The following is a 23493-nucleotide window of genomic DNA, read 5'->3' as shown; positions in this document are numbered from 1 at the left end:
ACTTCACAAGGTCTGAATCTCATAACGGGTTCCCAGTTCAGATAGACAGTGGTATTGTAGGGTTCCCTTCTCCCTGGTCCGTGGGTTGATGTTAAGTCTTTGGATCGGTGGCCTTCTCAGGGTTTCTCCCATGCGTCTGGGGCGTCTTCTCCTTAGGGCTGGCTGGGTCCACTGTGTCCTCCCCACATGGAATGGAACGAAAGGAAAAGAGGGTCAGTGTCGTGTATATCGGTGCAATACAGGGGTCCCAGGGTAGGAAGTGAGGGAGGGGTATCACCTTTGTGTCCGTGTTACGAGTAGTTACAAAACAATACAAGAAGTGCTAGGGGTGAGGTGATCGGGGCAGGCGAGAAAACGGGGCTAGTGCTTAGCTTTCGCACCCCATGCCGGCCTCTCAACCCAACCCGCTACGCGGCTCCGTAACTGCGAGAGCCACACCTCTCCAGAGGTGTGGCTGGGCGAGTCGCCGGACCGTTGGCCTCCTGGCTCTCCTTCCACCGGTTGTAGTCTGCAGGTTCGTGGCCGTTGTATAAACTCCTCTGCTTCTCGTCTCCTTCGGTCCACGCTTGCTTCTCTCTCCGTCTCTTCCGGGTTTCCCGGCTCTCCCTGATCGCCTTCCCTTTTTCTGGTGACGCCCAGCTCCATGATTGGCTCCGCTTCCTCGTCATCATTCGAGGGGGCGTTGTCTCCGAAGGAACGATGCCAGTTAAAGGAGACACTGCTCCCTGCATCCTCTTCCGTCCTCCACTCGGATCCTGCTGTATTACGCGGACCTGTCTGAGAGAGGGAAGACAGTTCAAGACGGTCATTGGTAGGTATCCACCAGTCCATGGGGCCCGTTTCAGTCTTGAGGGTTTGTTGTTTTTCCTGGGGCTCCTGGTTACACATACCCGACGACCTGGCTCAGAGATATAATCCTGGCAGAACATTTCTCCACCTGCTTCATAATAGAGAGAGTGCACCGCGCACTGAGCGGCAAACCCCCTCCTGGGACGGCACCAAGAACAATCTTTGTGAAACTACTTAACTTCATGGACAGAGACATGATCCTACGCCAAATGTGCGGTAAGCGAGAGGTCAGATATGAAAATGCAAAGATAATGACCTTCCTGGACTATAGCCGCGAATTGCAAAGACAGCGAAGAACATTTGACTCAGTTAAAGCGAAACTCGGGGTTCTGCAAATATGCTACTCTTCCCTGCCAAGCTCAAAGTGAACTTACCTTTGGAAATCCGTCTTCTTTCAGACCTCCGAGGAGGCATGGCCTGGATAGAGAAGAGACCAAATCTTCGGACCACGGGAGGAGAGACACTGGACAAGCCCAAAAGACTGAATACGGAGGAAAGACACCAGACACCTTACCGTGAGACATACAAGGCTGGAAACCGGATTAGAAGAATCAGAGGTGAAACCCCAAACACCCTTAGAAAAGCATCAGGAGACCAAAGACGTCAAACCCAAACAGAAGACAAGAGGCCCGGAATGGAAACCGAGACGAAGCGGAGAGACAAATCCTCAGATCCACATACAGACTCGAACTACACAGAGGTATCCTCTGGTGCAGAATCGTTGACCCCAATGAAGGCAGAAATACCAGCCTTGGGGTGAGGAGAAGAGGGTGACGGACAGCTGAAAGAACTAGCACCGCCTGGCTCGGAACTGATGAATGTGTGAACTAGCACTTGAACTCAGGCGGGAGGACACCTAGGAGCCACATCCACTCCCTAGAGGGCAATAAGTACGTTTTTGCACAAGGCTAATATCGCAAATTGAATTCAAAGTTACTAAAGTTGGAGAGTTGCTTCATTGTTTAGAGTAGAGGGGGTGTTGGATGATAGACCATCGGTCTTGTTGGGCTGAGAGCCACTTCGATTGATGAGGGGTAAAGATGCTGTGGGGGGGATCGTGGGAGGTCGGAAGGGGTGGGGGTCGAGGGATAGAAACCGGGTTAGGGGTTAGTTATGTTTTATTGTTCAGTGGTCGCTTAAACCGCCAGGAAATGGAACCCAAATTGTATACCCAAAATCATAAAAAGCCATTCCCTCTTCTGGAGGAGGGAAATAAAATATTCCCTAGAATTAGACAAATGACAGATAAACACACAGATTTTACGATTCTGCCGTGGAAAATCAACGGACTGGGAGATGAAATAAAAAGGAGATTGACTCATTCATAAAAAGACTTCACCCGGATATCGTGATGCTTCAAAGACTCACCTTAAGGGCACACAATGCAAAATCATAGGCAGAGGAACATACACAGTCCTAACACAAGCGGGCTACACCACAGGGGGGAGAGGGGTAGCAATAATGATCAAGAAAACTATCCCTTTCCACACCACAAGACTCTGGCAAGATCCTATGGGCAGATACGTGGAAGTGACCGGGTACTGGGGGTGAAAAGAGGTGACCCTGAGTTGCGTCTACACACCAGGCCTCCCACAATGAGCAAAGTAGTATACGTCCTACTCGAAACTCCCTCTGCCCTATACATAGTGGGTGGGGATTTCAACGATGTACTCGACCTAGCAATGGACCATTCAGGAGGAGGGGATAAACCCACTAAGATCACCCCCCTGCCAAGGTTCACTAACACAATGGGTCTGCTAGATGCTTGGAGACACAAGCATCCACACACACTAAACAATTCTCACTTCTCAGGTGCACATAACACATATTCTGGACTGGACTATGTTTTCATTCCAGGCGAAGAACTGAACGAGAGATCTATGTGGCTCTCTGACTACTCATCGCTTCTTGTCAAATTAGGAGTAAGAAGACAGGGCAATGAGCGGAGGTGGCATCTCAATGCATGGGACTTTCAGACAAGCAAAATACTGAAGGGTGTTTTGGAATATTCTTCCAAGAAAACATGAAGTTGGTCTCATCCTGGGTGACAGTATGGGAGACATACAAAACGATATTACTGGATAAGGCCCAGAGCCATATAGCCTGGGAAAAGAAAGAGAAGTAAATACCTAAAAGGAACGGCACACAAAATACTAGAGCTAGAGAACCAAGTCACTCAAGGGAAAGACCCCATACTAACCTGTAAGTTGAATGTATTGCGACCAGAATATAGGGATATATTCATTGACAACGCTAAAAAACAAAGGCAGGCCACACTCCACCACCTCTACGAGGTGAGAGACCAGGCTGGGAAACTTTCAGCATGGATAAGTAAGAAAGAGCTACAGGCCAGATGGGTAAAAGAGATGGTAGAAACACGGGGTTACTCACAACACGGACGAGGAAGTGGTGAAGGCGTTTGTGGAATATTATCGAGAATTCTACACTGCCCGTCCTGCAAGATCTGACGTAGAGATAGAGGAATACTTAATCCTGATTAAGACCCCGACTTTAGGGAGGGAAGAATCACAGGAACTAGAGGCTGACCTGTCCTTGGCTGAAATCCAGGAGGCAGCGGCGAAGCTGCGTCCAGGAAAGCCCTCCTGCACTTACAGTTCCGGCTGAACTATATAAACGATCTACTGACCTCCTGACTCCCCACCTACTTCATAGATGCACATGAGGAAGGTATACTTCCTCCCGGACCTCAGAATGGCAAACATAGTGGTCATACATAAGGAGGGAAAGCCCAATGACAAATGCAGTTCGTACAGACCTATTTCAGTATTAAATACTAAAGTGAAAATACTGGCTACAATCTTGGTAACCCGACTGCTCAAACACATCACAGCATTAATACATGACGACCAGTTGGGCTTTATGCTGAGCCACCCGCCTAAACCTCCGACAGACACACAACTAGCCGATGAAGGTAAAAGAGCGAGACGAACCAAGTTTTTTTGTCGCTGGATGCAGAAAAGGTGTTTGAAACGGTTCATTGGCCTTTTCTAAACTATATGCTGACTAAATTCGGAGTAGGGCCAAAGTTTCAGAGCTGGGTAACACTCCTCTACAACCAACCCATGGCTACAGTGCAAGTGAATGGGACAAGTTCGACACCATTCTCTATAGGGATGCCCTCTTTCTCCACTTCTTTTCCCTTTAACCCTTGAAACTCTTGCATGCAAAATAAGGGGTTTCCAAATTGGGGCCACAGACAAAGAAGAGGAAAGATTTCTCTCTACGCTGATGACATCCTCCTTTATGTCTTAAGCCCTGACATGACAATTCCGATATTATTTGACACCATAAGGGAGTATGGCAGTTACTCTGGGTATAAAATAAACTGGAACAAATCTACATTTTATTGTCCTAACGCCACACAGATAAGTTGGCCGATGCCCGGCGAACTGAGAACTGTACAGGAGGGTTTTCAATATTAAGAAATCTTCAGAACTCCACATCAGGAGAAATGTAGAGCCCAAAACCTAGGAAAGTCCTATGGAATTTTAAGACCGATGTGGAGCGGTGGAAAGACCTCCCCCTCCCCACGTTCAGAAGAGCAGCTATTTTTAAAATGATTACACTGCCCCAACTATTATATGCCCTATAGAACAAATACCACCCCCTCCCAAGGGGAGTTTTTACCGAGTTGGAAAGTGGGATCAGATCGTTACTATGGCAAGGAGGTCACCCCGGAATAGCACTTAAAACGTTACAGCGGAACCCCTATAACAAGGGGATTCCCCTAACCGATGTGTAAGCATATTACTGCGCCTTCCACCTTGTCCCTGTAAACGAACGGATACTCCGAGCTAGAGGCCACCCGACATATCGCCTGGAAAGAGTAACTATGACACCACACACACTCCAACATTATCTCTATGGGGGAAAAGGACGTTCCCTGCTATTGCCTGCAATGCAAATCACCCTAGTAGCATGTACGAGAACGACAAAGACTAAAGGATGGACAGGACGGATCACACTGACCACACCACTCTGGCTAGGAAGTAGATTAAAAAAAATACACAAAATGAAAGGGTTCGAGACCTGGGATCTCCTGGCCATCTCTACACTAGGAGAGACTAGGGAAAGGGGAACTCAAAACGTGGGTACAGCTTAGTCAGGAATATGATCTAAATAATTCCCAGTTCATCAAATACGCACACCTTCACCATGCATGGCACGCAGAGGACATTCAGGGTGCAAACCTCCTGGAATATGCCCCATTGAGGGAACATTACTAAAGGAAATATTAGTAGAAAAGGCGGTCTCCCTTACACATAAAACTATCAATAATAATTTACCGGACAGACTGGTGGGGTTGCGGACAAGATGGGAAAAAGATATAGGACCCTTAGACGTTGATTGGGAAGCAGCATTAATGCACCCCAGAGAAGTAGCCATCAAGGCGAGACTACGCCTCATACTATACAAAGTGCTACATAGAACTTACTACAATAAAGAAAAATTGCATAAGATGGCGAGGTCTGAATAACCATACTGCCCCACCTGTAAAACCGTTAAAGGTGATTTCTTCTACACTCTATGGACATTTCCCAAAATACAGACTTACTGTGAGACTGTATTAGGGACCCTGGGGTTAATACTGGGAACTACGCTGCCAGTTGAACCGAAATTTGCCTTACTGGGAATACACGAGTGAGGTGGACATAACAAGGAAAGAATTGATCTTCGCCTCACTAGGATTAGTCGTGGCTAAGAGATGTGGCTAGAAGGTGGGTAGTGACAGAACCCGACGGTCCAGAAGTGGACAAATGGAATGGACCTTTACATGACAGTGTAACGCACCACATATCAAAGTAGGGGCTGCCCTAAAAAGTTCCACATACCTTCCCACTCAAAGCGATACGAGGTCGCCAGATGGCACTGGCTCTAGGAGTGGCCTTACAACATATCCATTCTCTCTGGGGCACTCCGAAGCTTCCGACACACTTTGGGTGGCTCCATAGACTCTGGGGAATCATGGGGATGGAGAAGATTTCCCTCTCGTTGACACGCCCAGGTGCCTCCTTTCAGGATCTGTGGTAACCTTTTCTCACATTGCTGACGGCAGAGTTTACAAAGCTTACTTGCCCTAAACACCTGAGGGTCTTGCGGTTAGCAGATATACCCATGCGCAGACAACCGGCTGACCACGCGCCCCACTAACTTCTCACAATCAAAGACTTCCTGTAATAGAGGTTCCGGTATTTCTTGGTCTGAGTTAGGCAGCCTGAAGGGTGGAGAAAGGGGGAGTGGGGGTTGGAGGGTAGGGGGGGATGGTTTGTATTTGTTTCATTATTGCCCAACGAGACAGTCCGAGAGCTGGGCTACACAATGATATGCATAGCTGCTGATGGACATGTATGTTTCTTTGACATGTTTGAAATTAATAAAGAAATCTAAACCAAAAAAGTTCCACAAAATTTAGGGGCCGCGGAGACTGCATGTTGGGCTTGACCTGTGGAATGATATGCAAGAATCCATGTCACAAAATACACAGGGTACACCTGGGACTCACAACAACGAGCAGCCCTAGTGGCGAAGATTCCCAGTCATCTCTTTTTTCAGGGCCAACTAGAGAGCTGTGAGTTCGGAACGAGCAAGGATATTATATAAATGTAACATACAACACAAGGAAAGGAGGGGTTTTTATTGAAAAAGGCAGGGTTTGCATGTGACCAAAGTTTGCAATATTGTTTATTGGAATTATTGGTTTCAAAATAAAATAAAGAAGATGATGGTGTCTCCCTCACTTAGTTGTTATGGGTATTTTTGGGTTTGGTAGTCTCTGGCCACAGTACAGGGTCTGTCATTAGCGCACAAATGTGCATTCATTGCCAAGTTGGCCTGTGGCTTTGCAGTGATTAATGTGGAGCATAGGTTTGTGTTGTATTTTTCATTCCAGTAACCATGCCCGCTATCTCCTAGACCAGTCCCCATCTCTATCAAGCTTCTTCCGAAAAGTAGAATGTATCGAGAGAAAAATATAGTTCTGTGTAGTCTTGCTTATATTTAAGTAAATCAGTTCTCCAATCAACCTGTGGAGCTGTCTTACCCTTTGGGTAATGTTCCCTTCCTTCCTTTGCTGTTTTACATTTCAGAACCTGTCCTGCATAGATTTCCCCCTAGGACCTTCATTGCATCCCATTTTAGTGCTCTTATAGATAGAACACACCAATAATTTCTAAAATACTCTTTCAGGGTACCAGACAGGTTGTCTCTGAATTCTACACCTTGCAACGATTCATCACTCAGGCTTCATGTAGGCACTTTAGGTCTCTGCTTATGCCATACGTAAAACTTCACTTGAGGTGAGTGGTCGAGATACATCCACAAAAATATTCGGAGTCTGTACACCTATCACATGTAGCCTGACTGATGAAGGTGTTGTATAGCCTGCAGAATGAATTGTGCAGCGTTGACCAAAAGCAACCTCTGGTCTTTAAGTGAGATGTAAAAAGTGGTAGGGATATAAAATGGGGTGTGTCCTATGTAATTAAGGTTTTGGCTTAAACGTGTAAACTTAATTTTTGTGATTCCCATAGTGTGCCACCCGACCAGTATTTTGATTCCTCTGCGAGCTTTCTGTTAGCTCCAGGTATATAATGCTACAACTGCCATGCATCTAAAACCAGCCTGGAATGTTGGCATTGTCATTTGTTGTTAGCTTTTTAAGATTAATGAGTAACAATGATTTTGCTGTAAGCAATTCATTTTGGAGAGAAAAAATTAATTCTGAGACTTTGAGACTGAATTAAACATAACTAAGACCTATGGAAGGGGTGGTGATAAGTGTCTTAACCACTTCCTTTATGCTCACTCTGTGTCAGGCATGTACTCTGTTTAAAAAAAAACAAAAAAAAAAAAACAATGTTTTATATGTTGTTGTAGGGAGCTATGAGAAACACATGCCTTCATGAACTAAAGCAGCACATTGTATCCTCTTTGGGAAGGGATGCAGTAGATATTTTTGCAAACACCGTAAAGTGTTACATTGTTCAGAGCCCTGTTGCCATAGGAACAGACATCTTCAAATTAATGATCTAATCCTAGTCTTCCCTGTGAATTTGACAGCATAAAGGCACATGTACATTACCATGACGTTTAATGAAGGAAGAGAAGCACTTTAATTTGCAATACAAGTAGCAAGCACTAAGATGTGATGAATGTAACCAATGCGTGCATGGTCACATGATATGATGCAATTTTCAAGTAAGTATTGTACAGGTTCTGTAAGTATGTGTTACTTAAATAGCGCTTAATCCTTCAGCGATCTAAGTTCCTGATGTTCCAGGTTGTTAAAGTGATAATTAATCAGATGCTGCAGACACTCATTTCTACAAGACTAATTGCAAGGCTTGTAAATTTGATGCATCATATAGTGATCTGGGAAATGACGAAGCAGTTTTTGAAACTGAGAAATTTGAATATGCAAGCAGTAGTGCTGGGTTGCCATTATTATTCTTCAGCCATCCATTTTTTGATGATAGGTGGCTTTTGAGGATGTTGGGCTCAATATTAAGATCAGCCATTGTTTTGAAAAATTGCGTAATCTGGAGAGGTGTAAAAACCAATAACAATGTTTTTTTAAAATACAAATCTTTTTTTATTAATATTCTAAAGATTACACATGCACATTTGACCACCTCGTAGTCCCCAATGCACAACATAGTCTTGTATAATACAGAAGGTACTACAAAGCATTTAGTGGTAAGTGGCGCTCTTCAGCATACATTTCTGCTGCTGACATTCATTCCATAGACCTATCTCACCACAAATCTGCCCCCATGGCCCATTGGCCGCACATTCTTTGACTGCATACATTTGTTTGTCCTTTGCAGGGGTTTGGTGTTCTATCTTTGTATTACCGCGGCCCCATTCCATAGCCCACCACGCTGCAGCCTGCAATCCTCTTTTAGTATCCTGTGTCCGGCATCACCCCTCTACCTGTCCTTCCTCCTCTGCATTTTCGCCTTTGTCCACTAAGTATGCCCTATAAAGGGCCCAGTAGTCCCTAGGGCGGTTCTGCTCTGGCTGAAGCTCATTAAGTGTCCGACTGCTCATTACAGTATGCCATGTCTGAGTGCCATTCTCCCAGTTTTGGGACAGGGCCCCTTGCCGAGCGCATCGCTACTCTGCACCTAGCTAACAGTAGTCCAGTAGCTACTAGCTTCCTGACCGATTTGTCTGTCCTTATCTTATTCCAATAAAGCTAACATTGGTGCCATCTGTATAGTGAGGCCTATTATAGCAGTCAATTCCTTAAATACCCCCTCCCAGACTTGAAGTATCGCTGGACGGTACCAAGCAGCATGTGTAAACCCCGCTTCCCACTCATTGCCTCGCAGGCAGTTTGCAGATTCCTGTGGGCCATATCTGTACAATCTTTCCGGCCTATAATACACACTGTTTATGTACTTAAAGTATATCAACCGGTGTGTCCTATTTAAAGATACCTCCTTAGTTGTAGCGCAGCACTACTGCCATACCTTATCTTCTATGGGCCTAACCCAAGGCTCTCTGCCAGTCGGATCTTGCTTTAATCACACTGGATCTGCGCACTTCCTGTGAATAAGCATAGAGCACTGTTATTAACTTGTCTGGGGCTTCTTTCTGTATCATGGTAGAAAGTGCCGGCATGTCTGGTGGCTCTTGCAAGTCTTGTCCTAATAGTTCTCTCAATTTGTGCCGGACTCTATGGCAGTGATATCGAGTTAGAGTTGATGGTGGGGTGCCTTGCTCAGGGATATTTCCCCAATTCCCAACCTTTCCTTCATGAAAAAGCTCTCCCATTTTTGTTACCACTTCCGTTTGCAGGGCAGTTCCTCATTTTTTTACAGTACTAGCGAGAGCCAGGTGCCCCACTCCAGTCTAACATGTGAGAAATACAAAAATGCACCCGCTTGTTTATTTAACAAGCTCCACCGTGCATTTGTTGTAGTGTTCAGTAGATCAGACTCCAATTCGACGGTTTGGAGCCTTCAAATGTTTCCGTAGGAGTGTGTGGGAGTGTGCGGCATCTCTCTCCAAGCAATGATTAGGCAGATCGTGTTGGTCATAAATCCAGTAGTCGGCAAAAGAGCTTTGCGCCACTTTATAGTACAATTCTAGGTCTGGCGCACTTGGACCCCCCCCCCCATGTCATAAGGTAGAGTGACGACCTCCCACCGAACCCTTGGATACTTTACCGCCCATGCTAATTTTGTCAGTAAATTGCATAATGTCGCAAAAACTGTTTTAGGCAGGAGAATAAGTATGTTCAAAAACAGAAACCTAGGGAGGACTGCCATTTTCATAAGAGCTATGCACCCAATGATAAAGAGCGGTAGTTTGACCCAGCGGTTCCCTTCTTCAAACTTTTGTATTGCCTTAACATAGTTCCTATGCATGACTATTGCTGGGTCTGTGTGAATCTGTATTCCCAAATTCCATACTGCTTCTGTGGTCCATTGCAAGGGGAATTCCAATGCTGGTGGCGTCATGGATGGGGTAAGTGGAAAAATGATGGACTTATTCCTGTTAACCTTTAGCCCCGAAAGACCCCCCAAATCTTACCACTTCTCCTAACATAGGCGTGAGATTCTTCTTTGGTTCCCGAACATAGAGCAACGTGTCATCAGCATATGCTGATATGACTAGTCTGTAGCTCGCGGTTCGGAGTCCTCTGTGACCATGATATTCTCAGAGCCCGCACGTCAGCGGTTCCGCTATGAGAGCCTATAGCAGGGGTGAAAATGGGCAGCCCCGATGGGTGCCTCCTGTATTCGGAATTTGGTACGTGGTTATTGTACCAATATGAATATGTGCCACTGGTTTGTTGAACAGTGTCATAACCAATTGTTGAAATCCACCTCAAGGTTGCTCTCATGAATCCCCACTTAATGGAGTCAAACGCCTTTTCGATGTCCAAAACGACTGCTGCCGCTTCTGTTTCGGGGTCCAGGAGCTGTACTGCACCCAGTAGCAGCCTAAGATTAGTATGCAGACTCCGACCCCCGAACAAATCCCTCTGCTCTGGCCCCACCACCCTGGTAATATCAATAGCCTTTTGGCCGGCACTTTAGCATATATTTTTGCGTCGACATTTAATAACGATAAAGGCCTATAGGAGGAGCACCCATTGGGAGGTTTGGCAGGTTTCGGTATTGTAATAATGAGGGCCTCGCGCATCGATGGGGGCATTATTCCAGTCTTTACCATTTCTTCCTAGAGCAAGACTAAGTGTTGTATCAGGAAATCTTGAAATGCTTTATAAAAAGCCATAGTTAGGACATCCATGCCCGGCGCTTTCCTAGGTTGCATACCCACCAGCGCTGCACGTATTTCCTCCAGGTCCAGCGGAGCCATCAAATGCTCCTGTGCGAGCCACGTCATTTTATTGTGCTCCAAATAGTCATTCATGACTGCGTCATCTGGGGGTATTCGAGAACTATATAACTTAGCGTAGTATCTCTTGGCTGTATGGTGTGGTTCATGTAGGGGTGTGTCATATTCATCTAACACTTCGAACAGAACCTCTACCTCTCTCCTAGGGCGCAACAATGCCTCTAGCGTTGTCCCTAGGCGTTCCCCTTCTCCATATGCTCTGGCTACCACATACTTTCCCATATGCTTAACCTCCTAGGCTGCTATTTCATTGTACTCTTCTAGTCTAACATGGATGTCCCTTAACGTTTGTTTATCTCCCAACCGTTGATGTTTATTTTCTAGCTCTGATACTTTTTTCTAACCTACTCCGGAGGGATTTCAGTACCTTTCAGTGCTTCGATATAACCATCCCCCTGATATAAACCTTCAATGTTTCCCAGACTGTAGCAAATGTATCCACCAAGCCTACATTGTCTGAAAAAAGTCACTTATTAGCTTTAAAGGCGGAGAATCTAGGAGAGAGTATTTATTTTATTTATAAAGTTTTATATAGTGCGAACTTGACCCAGGAGGGTATCAGAGCGCTTTACATTTAGGATCGTTGCGTTAAAAGTTACATCAGATACAAGAGCATAGTAAGGTACAATACATATAAACAATGTTTCAATAATTTGTAGGAGGGAGGGGAGGAAGGAGTAATAGCGGGGAGACGAGGAGGAACTATGGCCAATGTCTGGCTGGGTAGGTGACGGTCAAGGGGGAAACCAGGGCCAATCTCCTCATTCGCTGTCAAGTAGCCCCACCGGTCATCAGCCATGTTGCTCAGGTCTCAGCGTTCAGGAAAACCAGTTTTTTAGTTTATTTGATTTGCGAAGGTTATATAGCGCTGTCTAGACACGGAGGTATCCGAGCGCTTAACCAGGGGATCATTGCATTACAAGGTACATCAAAAGGATTATACAGCACTGACCAGGCCCGGAGGTATCGAAGCGCTATAACAGAGGGACATTGCTTTACAAATTACATCAGTTACAATAGCGTAGTAAGGTACAGTGAGAAAACTACGAGGTTGAGAAAATTTATAGAAAAGGAGGGGAGGAAGGAGCCATAGCAAGGAGACTAGGAAGAACTGTGACCAATGTCCAGTGGGTAGGTCATGGTCGAGGGGGAAACCAGGGCCTATCTCCTCATTAGTTGTCTAGCCACTCCACTGGGCATCAGCCATGTTGCTCAGGTCTCAACGTTTGGGAAAAACAGTTTAGAATAGATACATAGGCTACGAGGATAGAGGTAAAAGAATAAGGTGGGGGGAGGACGTAAAAACAAGCCAGAGAGGGAGCTGGGGCTACCATATAGGCCAATGGGGGATGTGATCAAGGTCTGGTCGGAGTCCGGTGTTAGGGAAAACTGTGGCAGCCATCTTGGGGTCAGGCAGGGGGTATGGTATGGTGGGAATCGCCAAGTAAAGGCCGAGGTCAGGCATTGTCGGTGCTCCATGGTCAATATCACTGGCGAGTGATCAGAGTATGTACAGGGAAGAGGTTCACATTGGGTAACCCTAGGCACCAGACTCTTGGAGAATAACCAATAATCTATCCTAGTGTGGATGTCATGTATGGTGAAAGTGCGTATACCCGCCCCGGTATTTGAACGATGTCTCCATATATCCACCATCCCCAAGCAGTCCATTATATCTGATAGGTTTTGCAGCCACTGCGGGTTGAGCCCCTTTATCTATAGCAGGGTCTAGGACACAATTAAAGTCACCCCCCACCCCCAAATCTGATGTAGACCATCGTATTGGTGCAGGTAGGCACCAAGTGTGTGGAAAAACTGCGGGTCATCATAGTTAGGATCATAGAGTCCAACCAACAGGACCGCTAAGTCTTCCTTATAACATTCGGCCACCACAAATCTACCACTTGGGTTGCATACATTTTGTATCTTCACACCTGCTTTGTCAGCCCAGATAAAGACCACTCTAGTGTGTGATGAAATCCAGACGCAATAAATTGACCTTGCTATCTACGCTGCGTCAATGCATCACTATTGGGTCTCCTGTAATATTGCTACAACTACATTGTGGCGTTTGAGATATGCTATCACCTTCCGTAATTTCCTGTGGTCATTCAATCCTCTAACATTCCATGTAAGGTATCTAATCTGCGGCTTTGTGTGTAGATCAATCATTTCTATTCTTGTATCTTCCATGATCTCAGTGCTTTGTGTGCTTTGCGGTTACAAGTAGTCAAATTATCAACTTACCTACTTCTACCTAACAAAACTAAACAGACAATACTGACCCCGTCATGGATCCCACCCACGCTATACGTTCACAAACTTTGCTTAGCATCTCTGCAACCCTCCCTCCCAAATGTCCCTCCTGGTAACTTAAAACCACTGTAAACTATACAAGGTGGTGCACACATGAGGGCGGATGTTGCTCGGTCTCCCCTCTTCTCTAATCCCAGCCTTCATTTAGGCGCTATCTCTCAGGGGTCTTAAGTTTGTGTGCACAAACAACATTGCTTGGTTCCACTTGTTAGCTAAACATTAAGATCATCAACGGCCAGTGTATATATTCTAGTCTTCTCCCTTCAGAAGGAGTTCTATCCCCGCCTCTCTGTCTCCATTGCATGCAAGTATGTCCATGCGCAGCATCTACATGGTTTCGTACCATCTTACCAGTAACCCCCACCTCATTGCTCCTCTAGGTCCAGAGTGTCCTCATCTTCATTCAAATTACCTTTGGGGAGGTCCTTTTTGTCTTCAACTTTTCCTTTTTGCTTAAGGAATTGGGGTGTCATATTGGGATTTGTAAAGAAGCGTCTTTACAATTCTGAGCTTAGCGTGGTACATATTGCTATATTCTATAACTAGCGGCGAGCTTCTTGCACTTTCTTCAAGAAGTCGGGATAAATGGATAACTCCATGCCCTCGTGGCGCAGCGTCTGCATCTCTCCGGCCTTCCGCAGTGCAGCATCCCGGTCCCTATAGGTAATTATTGGGCGAGGGGCAGCCCCCGGGACTGGTTTCGGTGCTAAGGCACGGTGAGCCCGCACCACCACAAAGATCTCTTAAAAAGTGCCTCTGCCCATTATGCTTACCAGTGTGCGTTCCACATATTGCTCCATATTTGTTATATTGGCTGTTTCCTCTACTCCCACTATATGTATCTTGCACAACCTAGAACGTGCTTCTAGATATGCCTTTGCTTGCAGGATGCGGAGTATTCCATCCATTGCCTTGTTCCTAGTCACTCTTTCGTTGATAGTGTCTTCCGCATCAGACACTCTTCTTTCTACAGTGTCACGTCTCTCTGCATGTTTGTCTAGTCGTTCCACCATTCTGTCATACGGTAAGTAAGCGCGTTTATTTTCCCATCTATTTTTGTTAAACTGTGTTGCTTGGCTAACAATATTTGTTTTAGATTTGCAGGAGGGTCACTAACTTAAGGCCTGGAGTCCGCAGTATCGGGTTCGGTGTCTTTGGGTTTGGTGGCTCAAATTGCAACTTGGCCTGAGCCTTTTCTGCTTTCCCCATGCTGTTCCTCTGCCGCTGGGTGTGTGCTTGCTCACTCCACAGATCAGAAATTCCTGGTTGTAATTCTGGTTTCTCCCCACACCCGCGCAGTGCCCTTTGCAGACGCGCCGCCCAGTTATTTTCCCACCTTGTACCTATCAGCCGCAGTGTTATGTCGCGCGTGGAGGGGCCAACTGCTCAATTCACTAAGCATATGTATGTCGTGTGAGTCTATGCCTGCGATTCGTGCCCAGCTTCATACTCCGATATTGGTTCCATCGCTGTTCCCCCTTGTACTCACAAGCCGCACTGCATGGAGTTTTCCCTTCGCATCCCTATCTCCTGGGTCGCGTGTCTAGTGGGCTGCTTGGGAGCCTACAGGATCACTCCAGGCGGCTCCTCACCTCGTGTTGATGCCTTACATGAGCTACTTCGTGGACCACTGCTTCACGCGGGCCAGTTGCTCTAGCTAGTCTTTCCGCTGCGCCCTGTCTTCCTATCTGTGTGCCTCTCCAGCTTCCCGCTATACCTGGGCCCTCAGGTCGACTCCCACAAGCTCCAATTGTAGGTCCTAATGTCGTGCCACGCACTATTTCAAGCCCGACCGCGTTGGTGTCTTATGCAACCGGCCGGCTGAATCAGTACAGGCTGTGGGCACGAAGGGCCAGATGCCGCCTTAGCTATTGTGTTTTACGTTCAGGCGTCCCCTCCGTCCCACGCAGGTACACTCTGCTTACCAGCCTTCCCGGTGTCGCCCAGTCTCCGCTGCAGCAACGGATGCGCCTCGTTAGCCATACCACTGCAGGCCGCATGCTCTGCAATTCATCTCACGCTCCACATGTGTTAAGGTGAGTGGGTCCGCTCTCCGCCATGTACAGCAATCTAGCCTCCACCGCAAAACCAGCTCCTCTTGTCAGACAGAGTGGGTATGATTCGCCGACTCCGCCCAATAGGCTTCGCCTTACTTCCCGTGAGGCCGGTCTCGCTTCACTTTCTCCCTTCATTTCTGGGCGCGCTCAGAGTCCATTTTCGCCAAAATGTTCTTCCGCAGGCCATCGCTGATCAATGCCAGGGTTATATGCTAGGGATCACTGCATCTAACTGCAGGATTCTGTAGGATAATGTGGCTGGGTCGGCAGAGCTTCCTTACTCTGCGGCCATCTTAGAGCCAGGCAAGGTCCGTTCCCACCAATATCGATGTTAAGATCATGTAAGGGATTCACATTGATGTTCTGCACTTGAGGTGCAAAGCAGATACCCGACGCACCTCACAGGCCTAGATTGTTTTGTAATTGGTGTCTGTTGATTAGGAACAAATTAACCATTTTTAGGTTCCTTTTTTTTTTTATATGGTTTTCCCAGCTCTGGTCAGTAGGGTTTGGCGATCGGTGGTATGAAAGAAAACATGGTAGTTTGTGCCCAATTTATGAGTGAAATGGGCCATTCTTGCACAAAGAGTAGGGTTGATTGAGTTCCTCCATGTCGAAGTCGCAGTTGTCACTTGTTCACAATGGTGTGTCGTGAGCTGAATCATGACTTCTGTTTGGTGATTGTTGTCTTGGATTGAATGTCCGCGACAACTTTGGAATTGTGGGGTTGTTTGGGGTATTCGGTAGGTGGTAGTACATCAGTCTTCAAATAGACTTCCAGTTGTTTGATGATCTTGAATAGTTTGGTTTCCTCTAAGAATCTTGTTCGGGTAGAATTGCCTTCAGGCTTCCAGGCTTGTTCTACATTGTATTGTATTGTTTTGCAGCATTTATATAGTGCTTACTATCCTAGGTTGGGCACTAGGAGCACTTGTAGCATGCTATACCATGTAGGTTGTGTAGTTGGAAGGAAGTTGTATTTGTTTTGATCCTATGTGGGAAGTGTTTCCATGTTTAGCGTGATGACCACGGAGGTGCGGTTATGTTATGGGACGCACCTTATAGGAGTGTGTTTGGTGACTAAGTGTAAGAGACAGACACTCATTGTGATGCAATATGCTACGTGTCACTGACGTATTATGCAACCCATTAAGTCACATACATGCAGTCTGTCCCTCATCTTTGCACCCATGAATCCATTCATCTAATCACTGACTCATTCTTGCATTCACCCTCTGACACTTGTATTCTTTTATTTATCCTGGGTATGTTTATGTGAATAATTTTTTTGTTGCTGTCAGAGCGTCAATGCAAAAATGAGTCAACGGATGGATTAATTGATTCATGAGTGCAAAGATGAGGGACAGAGTGCATGCATGTATGATGACTTATTGAGTGGCTAAATCCGTCAGTGACACGAAATACACCTTCATTCATAAATAAGATCTATTGACATTGCCAATGCTTGTTCTAAATATAAAAGGGCATTATCGTGCTCACTGTGCATGATGTGGGAATGATGATTGACGAGGCTAACAAGCACAAATAGTGGGTCAGGGTCTGCTGGCACCAGTCTTGTTGGGATCTGAATAAATCATTTGGAAATCAGGTTGGTCCTGGAGCTTTCCATCAGACCTCCTATGGTCAGCTTGTCCGGTTCATTTTTTGGACAGAGTCCCCTGCCAGTAATTAATGTTTTCCTATGAAGCAGCCTTGAGTTATTGGCTGGAGACAGCCTGAGCAATGGGACCCACAAAGACACTTCAGAATAATTCAACCTAGTCTTTTTTCTGCATGTCTAACTACCTTATACATTAATGGGGACAGGCAACGTCCCAGGCAGGAACGCTGAAGTTGACTGCACGAGAAATCTACATCTTCATTGCCTTTCCAGTGTTAGGACATTGCAGTCTGGTGCCTCGTTAGAGAAAGCACCACAACCGAGGGGGTAAAGCACATTCGGAGTAGGTAAAACTAAGATTTTTGTCTCTGCATCCATAAACAGGAAAATCACAGGCAGATAGTGGGAGCAATCCTGCAGCGAGCCACAGCCTGCTGCAAGATTACCGACGCCTATCTGCTCGACCCACCCCAAAAAGAGGAAAAGCTCTTGACTTTCAGGCTTAAGGTAGTCTGTCAGTGTCAAAGATGGGATGTGTGGGATACTGCTTATTCAGAATGGCTAAAAGCCAGGCAATCAAAATTACTGAAACAATCTGCTTTTCAGCCTATTTAATTGCTGCACTTCAAAGATAACAATTGACTTCTAGGTTTCGATCGTGAAATTGGTTACTAACTTGGGGCATCTAAAATCTTGCTGGATCATTTTTTTAAACCACTGAAGCAGGGATTGGCCGAGCAGATGTGGTTCTCTGTGCTTGGCCACAGAATCAGCTTTTTTATTTTAATGCACGGTAATGTTTGAAGTAATGCAAAGCAAAATCTGCTTTCGTTGTCACGTCACTTCTGAATTTATTCACCCTCTCCGGAATAGGAAACTTAGGATGGAACGCTGGATAAGGTCTGAGACCAAAACCTTATACAAGAAGCTAAAATGTGGATCTCGGGGCAATGGGAGTTCTATTTACACTACACACCTGGCAGCGAAAGTTGCAAACAAGAGTATCACACAAGCTAAAATCATCTACAGCGTAATGTCAATTAGTGGGTCAAATGATTGGGAGCTCTGAAAAATAATGGGAGACGCCATGTGTGAAACAGAGCTTGAAATATTTCAGTAATTCAAGACCAAGACCCGGACCAAAAGTATAACAAGAGCACTGAAAGCGCAATTGGCAAGTGCACTTATACGAACATCTGGCAGATGTTTATTTTTTTAATGTGCAATTGTGGGGGAAAGGACCTTTTTTGTCAAAAATTCACAGGGCTACCTCCATTAATTATCACTACTAGATGGTTATAACGCAATATCCTTGATGTAACCCCACCAACATCACACTCTTGAAGCCACATCCACTGGGGTGATGCTTCCGGGGTTTGCGAACCCTGGTTTATGCAGATCTGTGCTAAAATGTGGGTGCTCTTCACTAAGCACCCGCCGTATTTTGGACTATGGCACCTTGTCAAGGACAGTGCTTTGTGTTGAACATCCCCCATCCAGCAGTGTTAACGTAATCTGTACAGGATGTAGGATTCCCTCCTTCTGAGTGAGTATCCTTTAAAAACGTGTTTTATTGTCTTATCAGTGGATGTCAATATAAAATGTATGCGTGTTGTATTAACAATGAAATGCATTCATTCGCCCATATATTGAGGTTGTACTGCACTAAAAATAAAAAGTATGAAGTAATGAAAAGAAGGTGGTATACTTAAACAGCAGAATGCAACTATGTGGATTTTCTAGTATGATGTGGGCAACCGCGATCCTCATGTATGTTTGTAACAGTATCATGAGTGTGATGGTCCAGTGTCTCTTTCACTTTAGTTCTAGATTTCCACTTAGTCTTAGCTTTTTGTCTTTGTCCCCACCTAAGCGTGCCTTTGTTTCTGTGTATACTACTCTGACTCATGCTTGAGTAGCGTGAGCCTTGCATTCTAACATTTCTGCGTATTTTTTCTTTTTAGGGGGCTATTCTCACCACTATGTTAGCAACAAGAAACTTTTCTGGTAAGTTTCAGTAGGTGAACTCGCATCTTCGTACTTTTCCAGAATACTATTAAATAACAATAAGCTATAATTAAATTGTGGTTTGCCTGATTAACAGTTGCAATAAGGATGTTAACCACACCTGGGCCAAAATCATCCCATGTGGTGTTTTATCAGGCATGTGTCGAGGGATCCTGCACTGTCCAAACAGTTTGTTGTAAATATAGACATTTGAACAACAAATGCAGGATGTTTCACTTTTTTTGTATAAGCAGTGTATGATCAAAGTAGAATGAGTGCTTTTCACTTTTCCTTGCTGTGACTTTTTTGTGAATCAGGGGAAGTTATGGCGGTCCCGCACCTAAATCTTCAAAGCTCCCTTATCCTGAGTTCTGTCTCCCTCCCTTGACAGTAGTTTCTAGGCAGAGGAAGATATATCGGTGTCCATGACTGAAACCCATTAGTAAGACATGGAGTGTTTAACATAACTCTTCCTGGCTACAGTAATTCATACTTCAACCTACTCCAGTTTAAAATGTTTCCTTTGAGCGGTTCAACAACAAAACCACTTTAAGAGGGTTTTTGAAGAATGCAGATTCTTTTTATTTTTTTATCTTTTGGGAGCTACAAACCGAGTTACGGAGAACAGTGAAATTGATGGAGCAAGTATCCAGTCCTTCCATAATTAAAACCTGGATGATTTGTAACCTCCTACTTATCCCTTAGGCAAATTACTCTTAAAAATGAAACACTGTGTGAAACAGCCAGTCTTGCCCACATATCTAGTGGTGTTCGATGAAGTTTAGAATCATCCATACAATACCATTAACTTTATGACATGAAAAGCCAACTAATGCTTCAAGCAGGTACTGAATGGGAGTCTTCCATAGCTGCCTAAAGACAGGCAAATCTTGAACAATTCATCTTCTCTGGAGGTTGAATTTAGGGCCTCTCCCGGTGAAGCTGGAGATGTGGCACCTTCACCTAGGCGGATGTATCTCATGGCAGTCAAGTCGGTCTGGGTCCATTTAAACTCACTATGTATGTGTATATTCCACATGGCTATTCTGAACACCTAAGAGCCTGACAGAGACGAGCAGACCATGAGCTTTTCATCTGAGGAATGGTATTATACCAACCACCTTATTTAGGATTCATGGTGTTATATAGTGGTTAGGAGTGTTGTCCTTAGCCGCCTGGATTACTGCAGTGCTTTGCTACTGGAGTCCCCGAAGTATTTGATCTTGCGGCTCCAGAGTATCCAGGCGACAGCAGCAAAGCTTATCCTAATGAGAACGCCTGGATCTTCAACATCCCAGGCACTTGCTGAGCTGCATTGGCTCCCTGTGAGCCCAAGGATATTGTTCAAGTCCTTGTGCATCGCTTTTAAAGCGCTTCACTGATCTGGACCCAAACCACTTCAGGGCAGGTTTGGTCGGTATGCCCCTGCGCGAAGCTTGCGCTCCTTGGCAACCAGCCTGGCAATTGTCCCTAGGACCAAGAAAACCACATTGGGGGTAATAGCGTTTGGCGTGGCAGCCGCCCGATTATGGAACAGACTCCCCTTGGAATTGAGGCAAATACAGGATTTACTGATAGACCTGGCTTTTCCCCACAGTGTAACCGGCAGCTTTAGCCCTTCGCCGCCTGTCTCTATCTATCTTTTACCGCGTCTCAGTGCCAGGATGCCCGTAGGGTTACAGTGCGCTTTATAAATATTAAATACATACATGCATATCCTTTTTTTTCTGTCTGTCACCACCAGTTAAAACGGAACCCAATAAAACAAGTATTGACCCACGATGTGTGCTCATTTGTGGTTTTTTTTTTTTTAGAAACAAACTCCAGCTTTGGGAATTTGTGTCTAAAAGACAAATAAGTTTAAAAGATTAGTGACTTTCTGTCAAAAACCAATCGTGGCCATTCGCCAAACTTTTTGTATTTTAAAGTGAACTGCCTAGACGGCGGTTTCTTTCAAAATACAGAGCACCTCTGGGCAGGTGGTGATCTCTAAATTTGGCAGGCTGTGCTCTGTGAAGGTGGCTGAGGTAATGTCCTCCACCAGCCTGAAGGATGGAGAGCCATCTGCCAAATACTAAATCAGGCCCCAAGTCTCAGTGTCCGCCACTTTTGCCGGGCACCGATGGAAGGTGTTCGTTAGATGGAGAGACAGTGATGCAAGAACTTTGTATGTATCTGTCTCGGCTACTAACATTCGATTATGGGCCTCCCGTGAAATGGTGCGGTGTATGCTACACCAGTGTGAACATATTGTGGTATGTCAGTGCATTAATAAGTCGTCTGTCGCCTGCTTCAAGTTCCTGCGTACACAGAGAGCCTCCTCTGAAATACCTCCCTAGCTTAAAGGCAGAAAGGGTGAAAGGTTCTTGCACTTGCGGTGTAACGCAAAATGATGGGGCCAATCTGCATAATGTGACCAGGAGCCCGAGTCCCCAGTAAATCACAGATGTTTGCTTCGGACTGAAAGGGCACCAGTGTGCAGGAGGTGCCTGTGTTACGCCCCTGCTTTGCACTGTTTTTCCCTATGGTCTTTTCCGATAGCTAATGAGAGTAGAAATACTTAACCATTTCAAGAGTTTCCAAAATGCACATGTCTGGAGTCCGCATCAGCGACTTTCCTGCTCGTCTTAATCTGTGATATATTTCACCGGAAATAAGGTGCAGTCCCTAGAAATGCATATCAATTGGCCATTACTTTGTGCATGTCACAAAGAGGCAACAACTGATATTTATGCAGTAGTTCTTTTTTATAAAGCAACCAGAAGAGTTCGATTCTGCCTCCATTTTGGAGAGTTTTTTTTTTTTACCCACAATTTGCAAATTTTTCTTAATTTGCCTGCAGCACACATTTCCTTTGTCGGTTCATCAATATGTCCACAGATATTGCAGTTTATTCAGCATTTCAGATTCTTTTTTTGCCGAAGACCTTCGACTGTAGCCTGGGGCAGAAAAGCACCTTGAGAAAATTAGAAATTGTGCACTAAATCGGAGGGTCAAAAATCTAACCATAAATTAAGGAATGTAGCTTCGGAGGAGGGAATACAATACAAAATGTAATGGATACTTCTTAGCCAGAAAGGTTCAAGAGTAAATGGAAGGAACGAGAAGGAATCCTGGAAGAAAAGTGACAGAGGAGATTGGCAAACAGTGAAATGTTGTTAAGCTGAATGAAGGCGTAGGAACACGTGGGTAGACAAAATAAGTGTTGGTACAGTAGCATCCATGCAAAAGACTAAAGAAAACAGTGAAGGATAAATTGGTCCAGAGCAATGGATTGGAAAGGATAGGAAAATAAGAGCGTAGATAAAAGGAAGCATTGAGCAGGACTAGGGATGGTGGCGAAACAACAGAGTTGAGAACATGAAGGCGCCCAGCAAGAATATCAGCTAAAACAGATGAGGGAAGGAGAACTTGAGCAAGTCCCAACAGCAGATATATATTTTCCATGTTTAACAAGGAATGTGTCCTAGGAAGTCCACTGTAGATTTATTTTTACCCATTGTTATTTGGAAATTGGCGTGCTGTGTTCTGAGAGTGGTTGTAAACTAGTAACCGAACCAAAAGTATTCAAAAAGTTATATGGGTGCTAATTACCTTCTTCCCAGTTCTGTTAACGCCTTCAGCACACGAGGCACAAAAGAAGCAGAAAGTTACTATATTGTGTAGGGTTCTTTTTCTTCGAGATTAATCCGAGTCAGATTTATTTTTTGTGCTTAATTGTATGGCTGTACAGATGAAGCTTTCAGCTCGGAGTTTTCATTCTCATGTCTGGAGAGTGTTATCTTTGGAAGTGAGCGGACAGAGGCGTGGACCATTCCTTAACATTTTGAGGCCCATTATTCAAAATGACATTTTGCAGCTTCCCTCCCATGGACATGGTTCCATATGTGCTGCCGGCGGGGTCAATCTGGGGCACAATGCTGGTATTGCCTTTAGTGACTGCCTAGCATTGCCGATCCCTGGCCCTGCAATGGACAGCACAACACAACAAGCATTTACAATGCAATGGTCTCGGCATTGTTAAAGTTAGAGGTATTGGCATTGCTCATGACATAATTTTTTTTAATGTTTTTGTTTTGAAAACATTTAAAGAAACGGCATTATTTACAATGTCAATAGCTTGTGATCTTCTATTGGATTATGCTCTGAGAGTCATCATTACAAATTGAAGTTTTTGATCTTTGAAACATTCCTGCATCCTCCCCACCATAACGACAATGCCATTCCTCCCCACCATAACGACAATGCCAT

The 23493-nt window shown here is 45.1% G+C and overlaps 1 protein-coding gene across 50 annotated transcripts in view; it reads left to right on the top strand.

Moving 5' to 3' along the window:
* CAMK2B (calcium/calmodulin dependent protein kinase II beta) overlaps positions 1-23493 on the top strand; it is a 925878-nt gene that overhangs the window by 661514 nt on the left and 240871 nt on the right. For all 50 annotated transcript variants that reach the window (XM_085635972.1, XM_085635963.1, XM_085635953.1 and 47 more), the window contains exon 12: positions 19200-19242. In XM_085635972.1, coding sequence (XP_085492098.1) covers positions 19200-19242 — 43 coding nt within the window. The remainder of the gene's footprint in view (positions 1-19199; positions 19243-23493) is intronic.

Source organism: Triturus cristatus, chromosome 11 (genome assembly GCF_964204655.1).
Source record: "Triturus cristatus chromosome 11, aTriCri1.1, whole genome shotgun sequence".
Taxonomy (NCBI): domain Eukaryota; kingdom Metazoa; phylum Chordata; class Amphibia; order Caudata; family Salamandridae; genus Triturus; species Triturus cristatus.
Note: the sequence above shows the minus strand (reverse complement) of the source record. Positions and strands in the feature narration are given on the sequence as shown.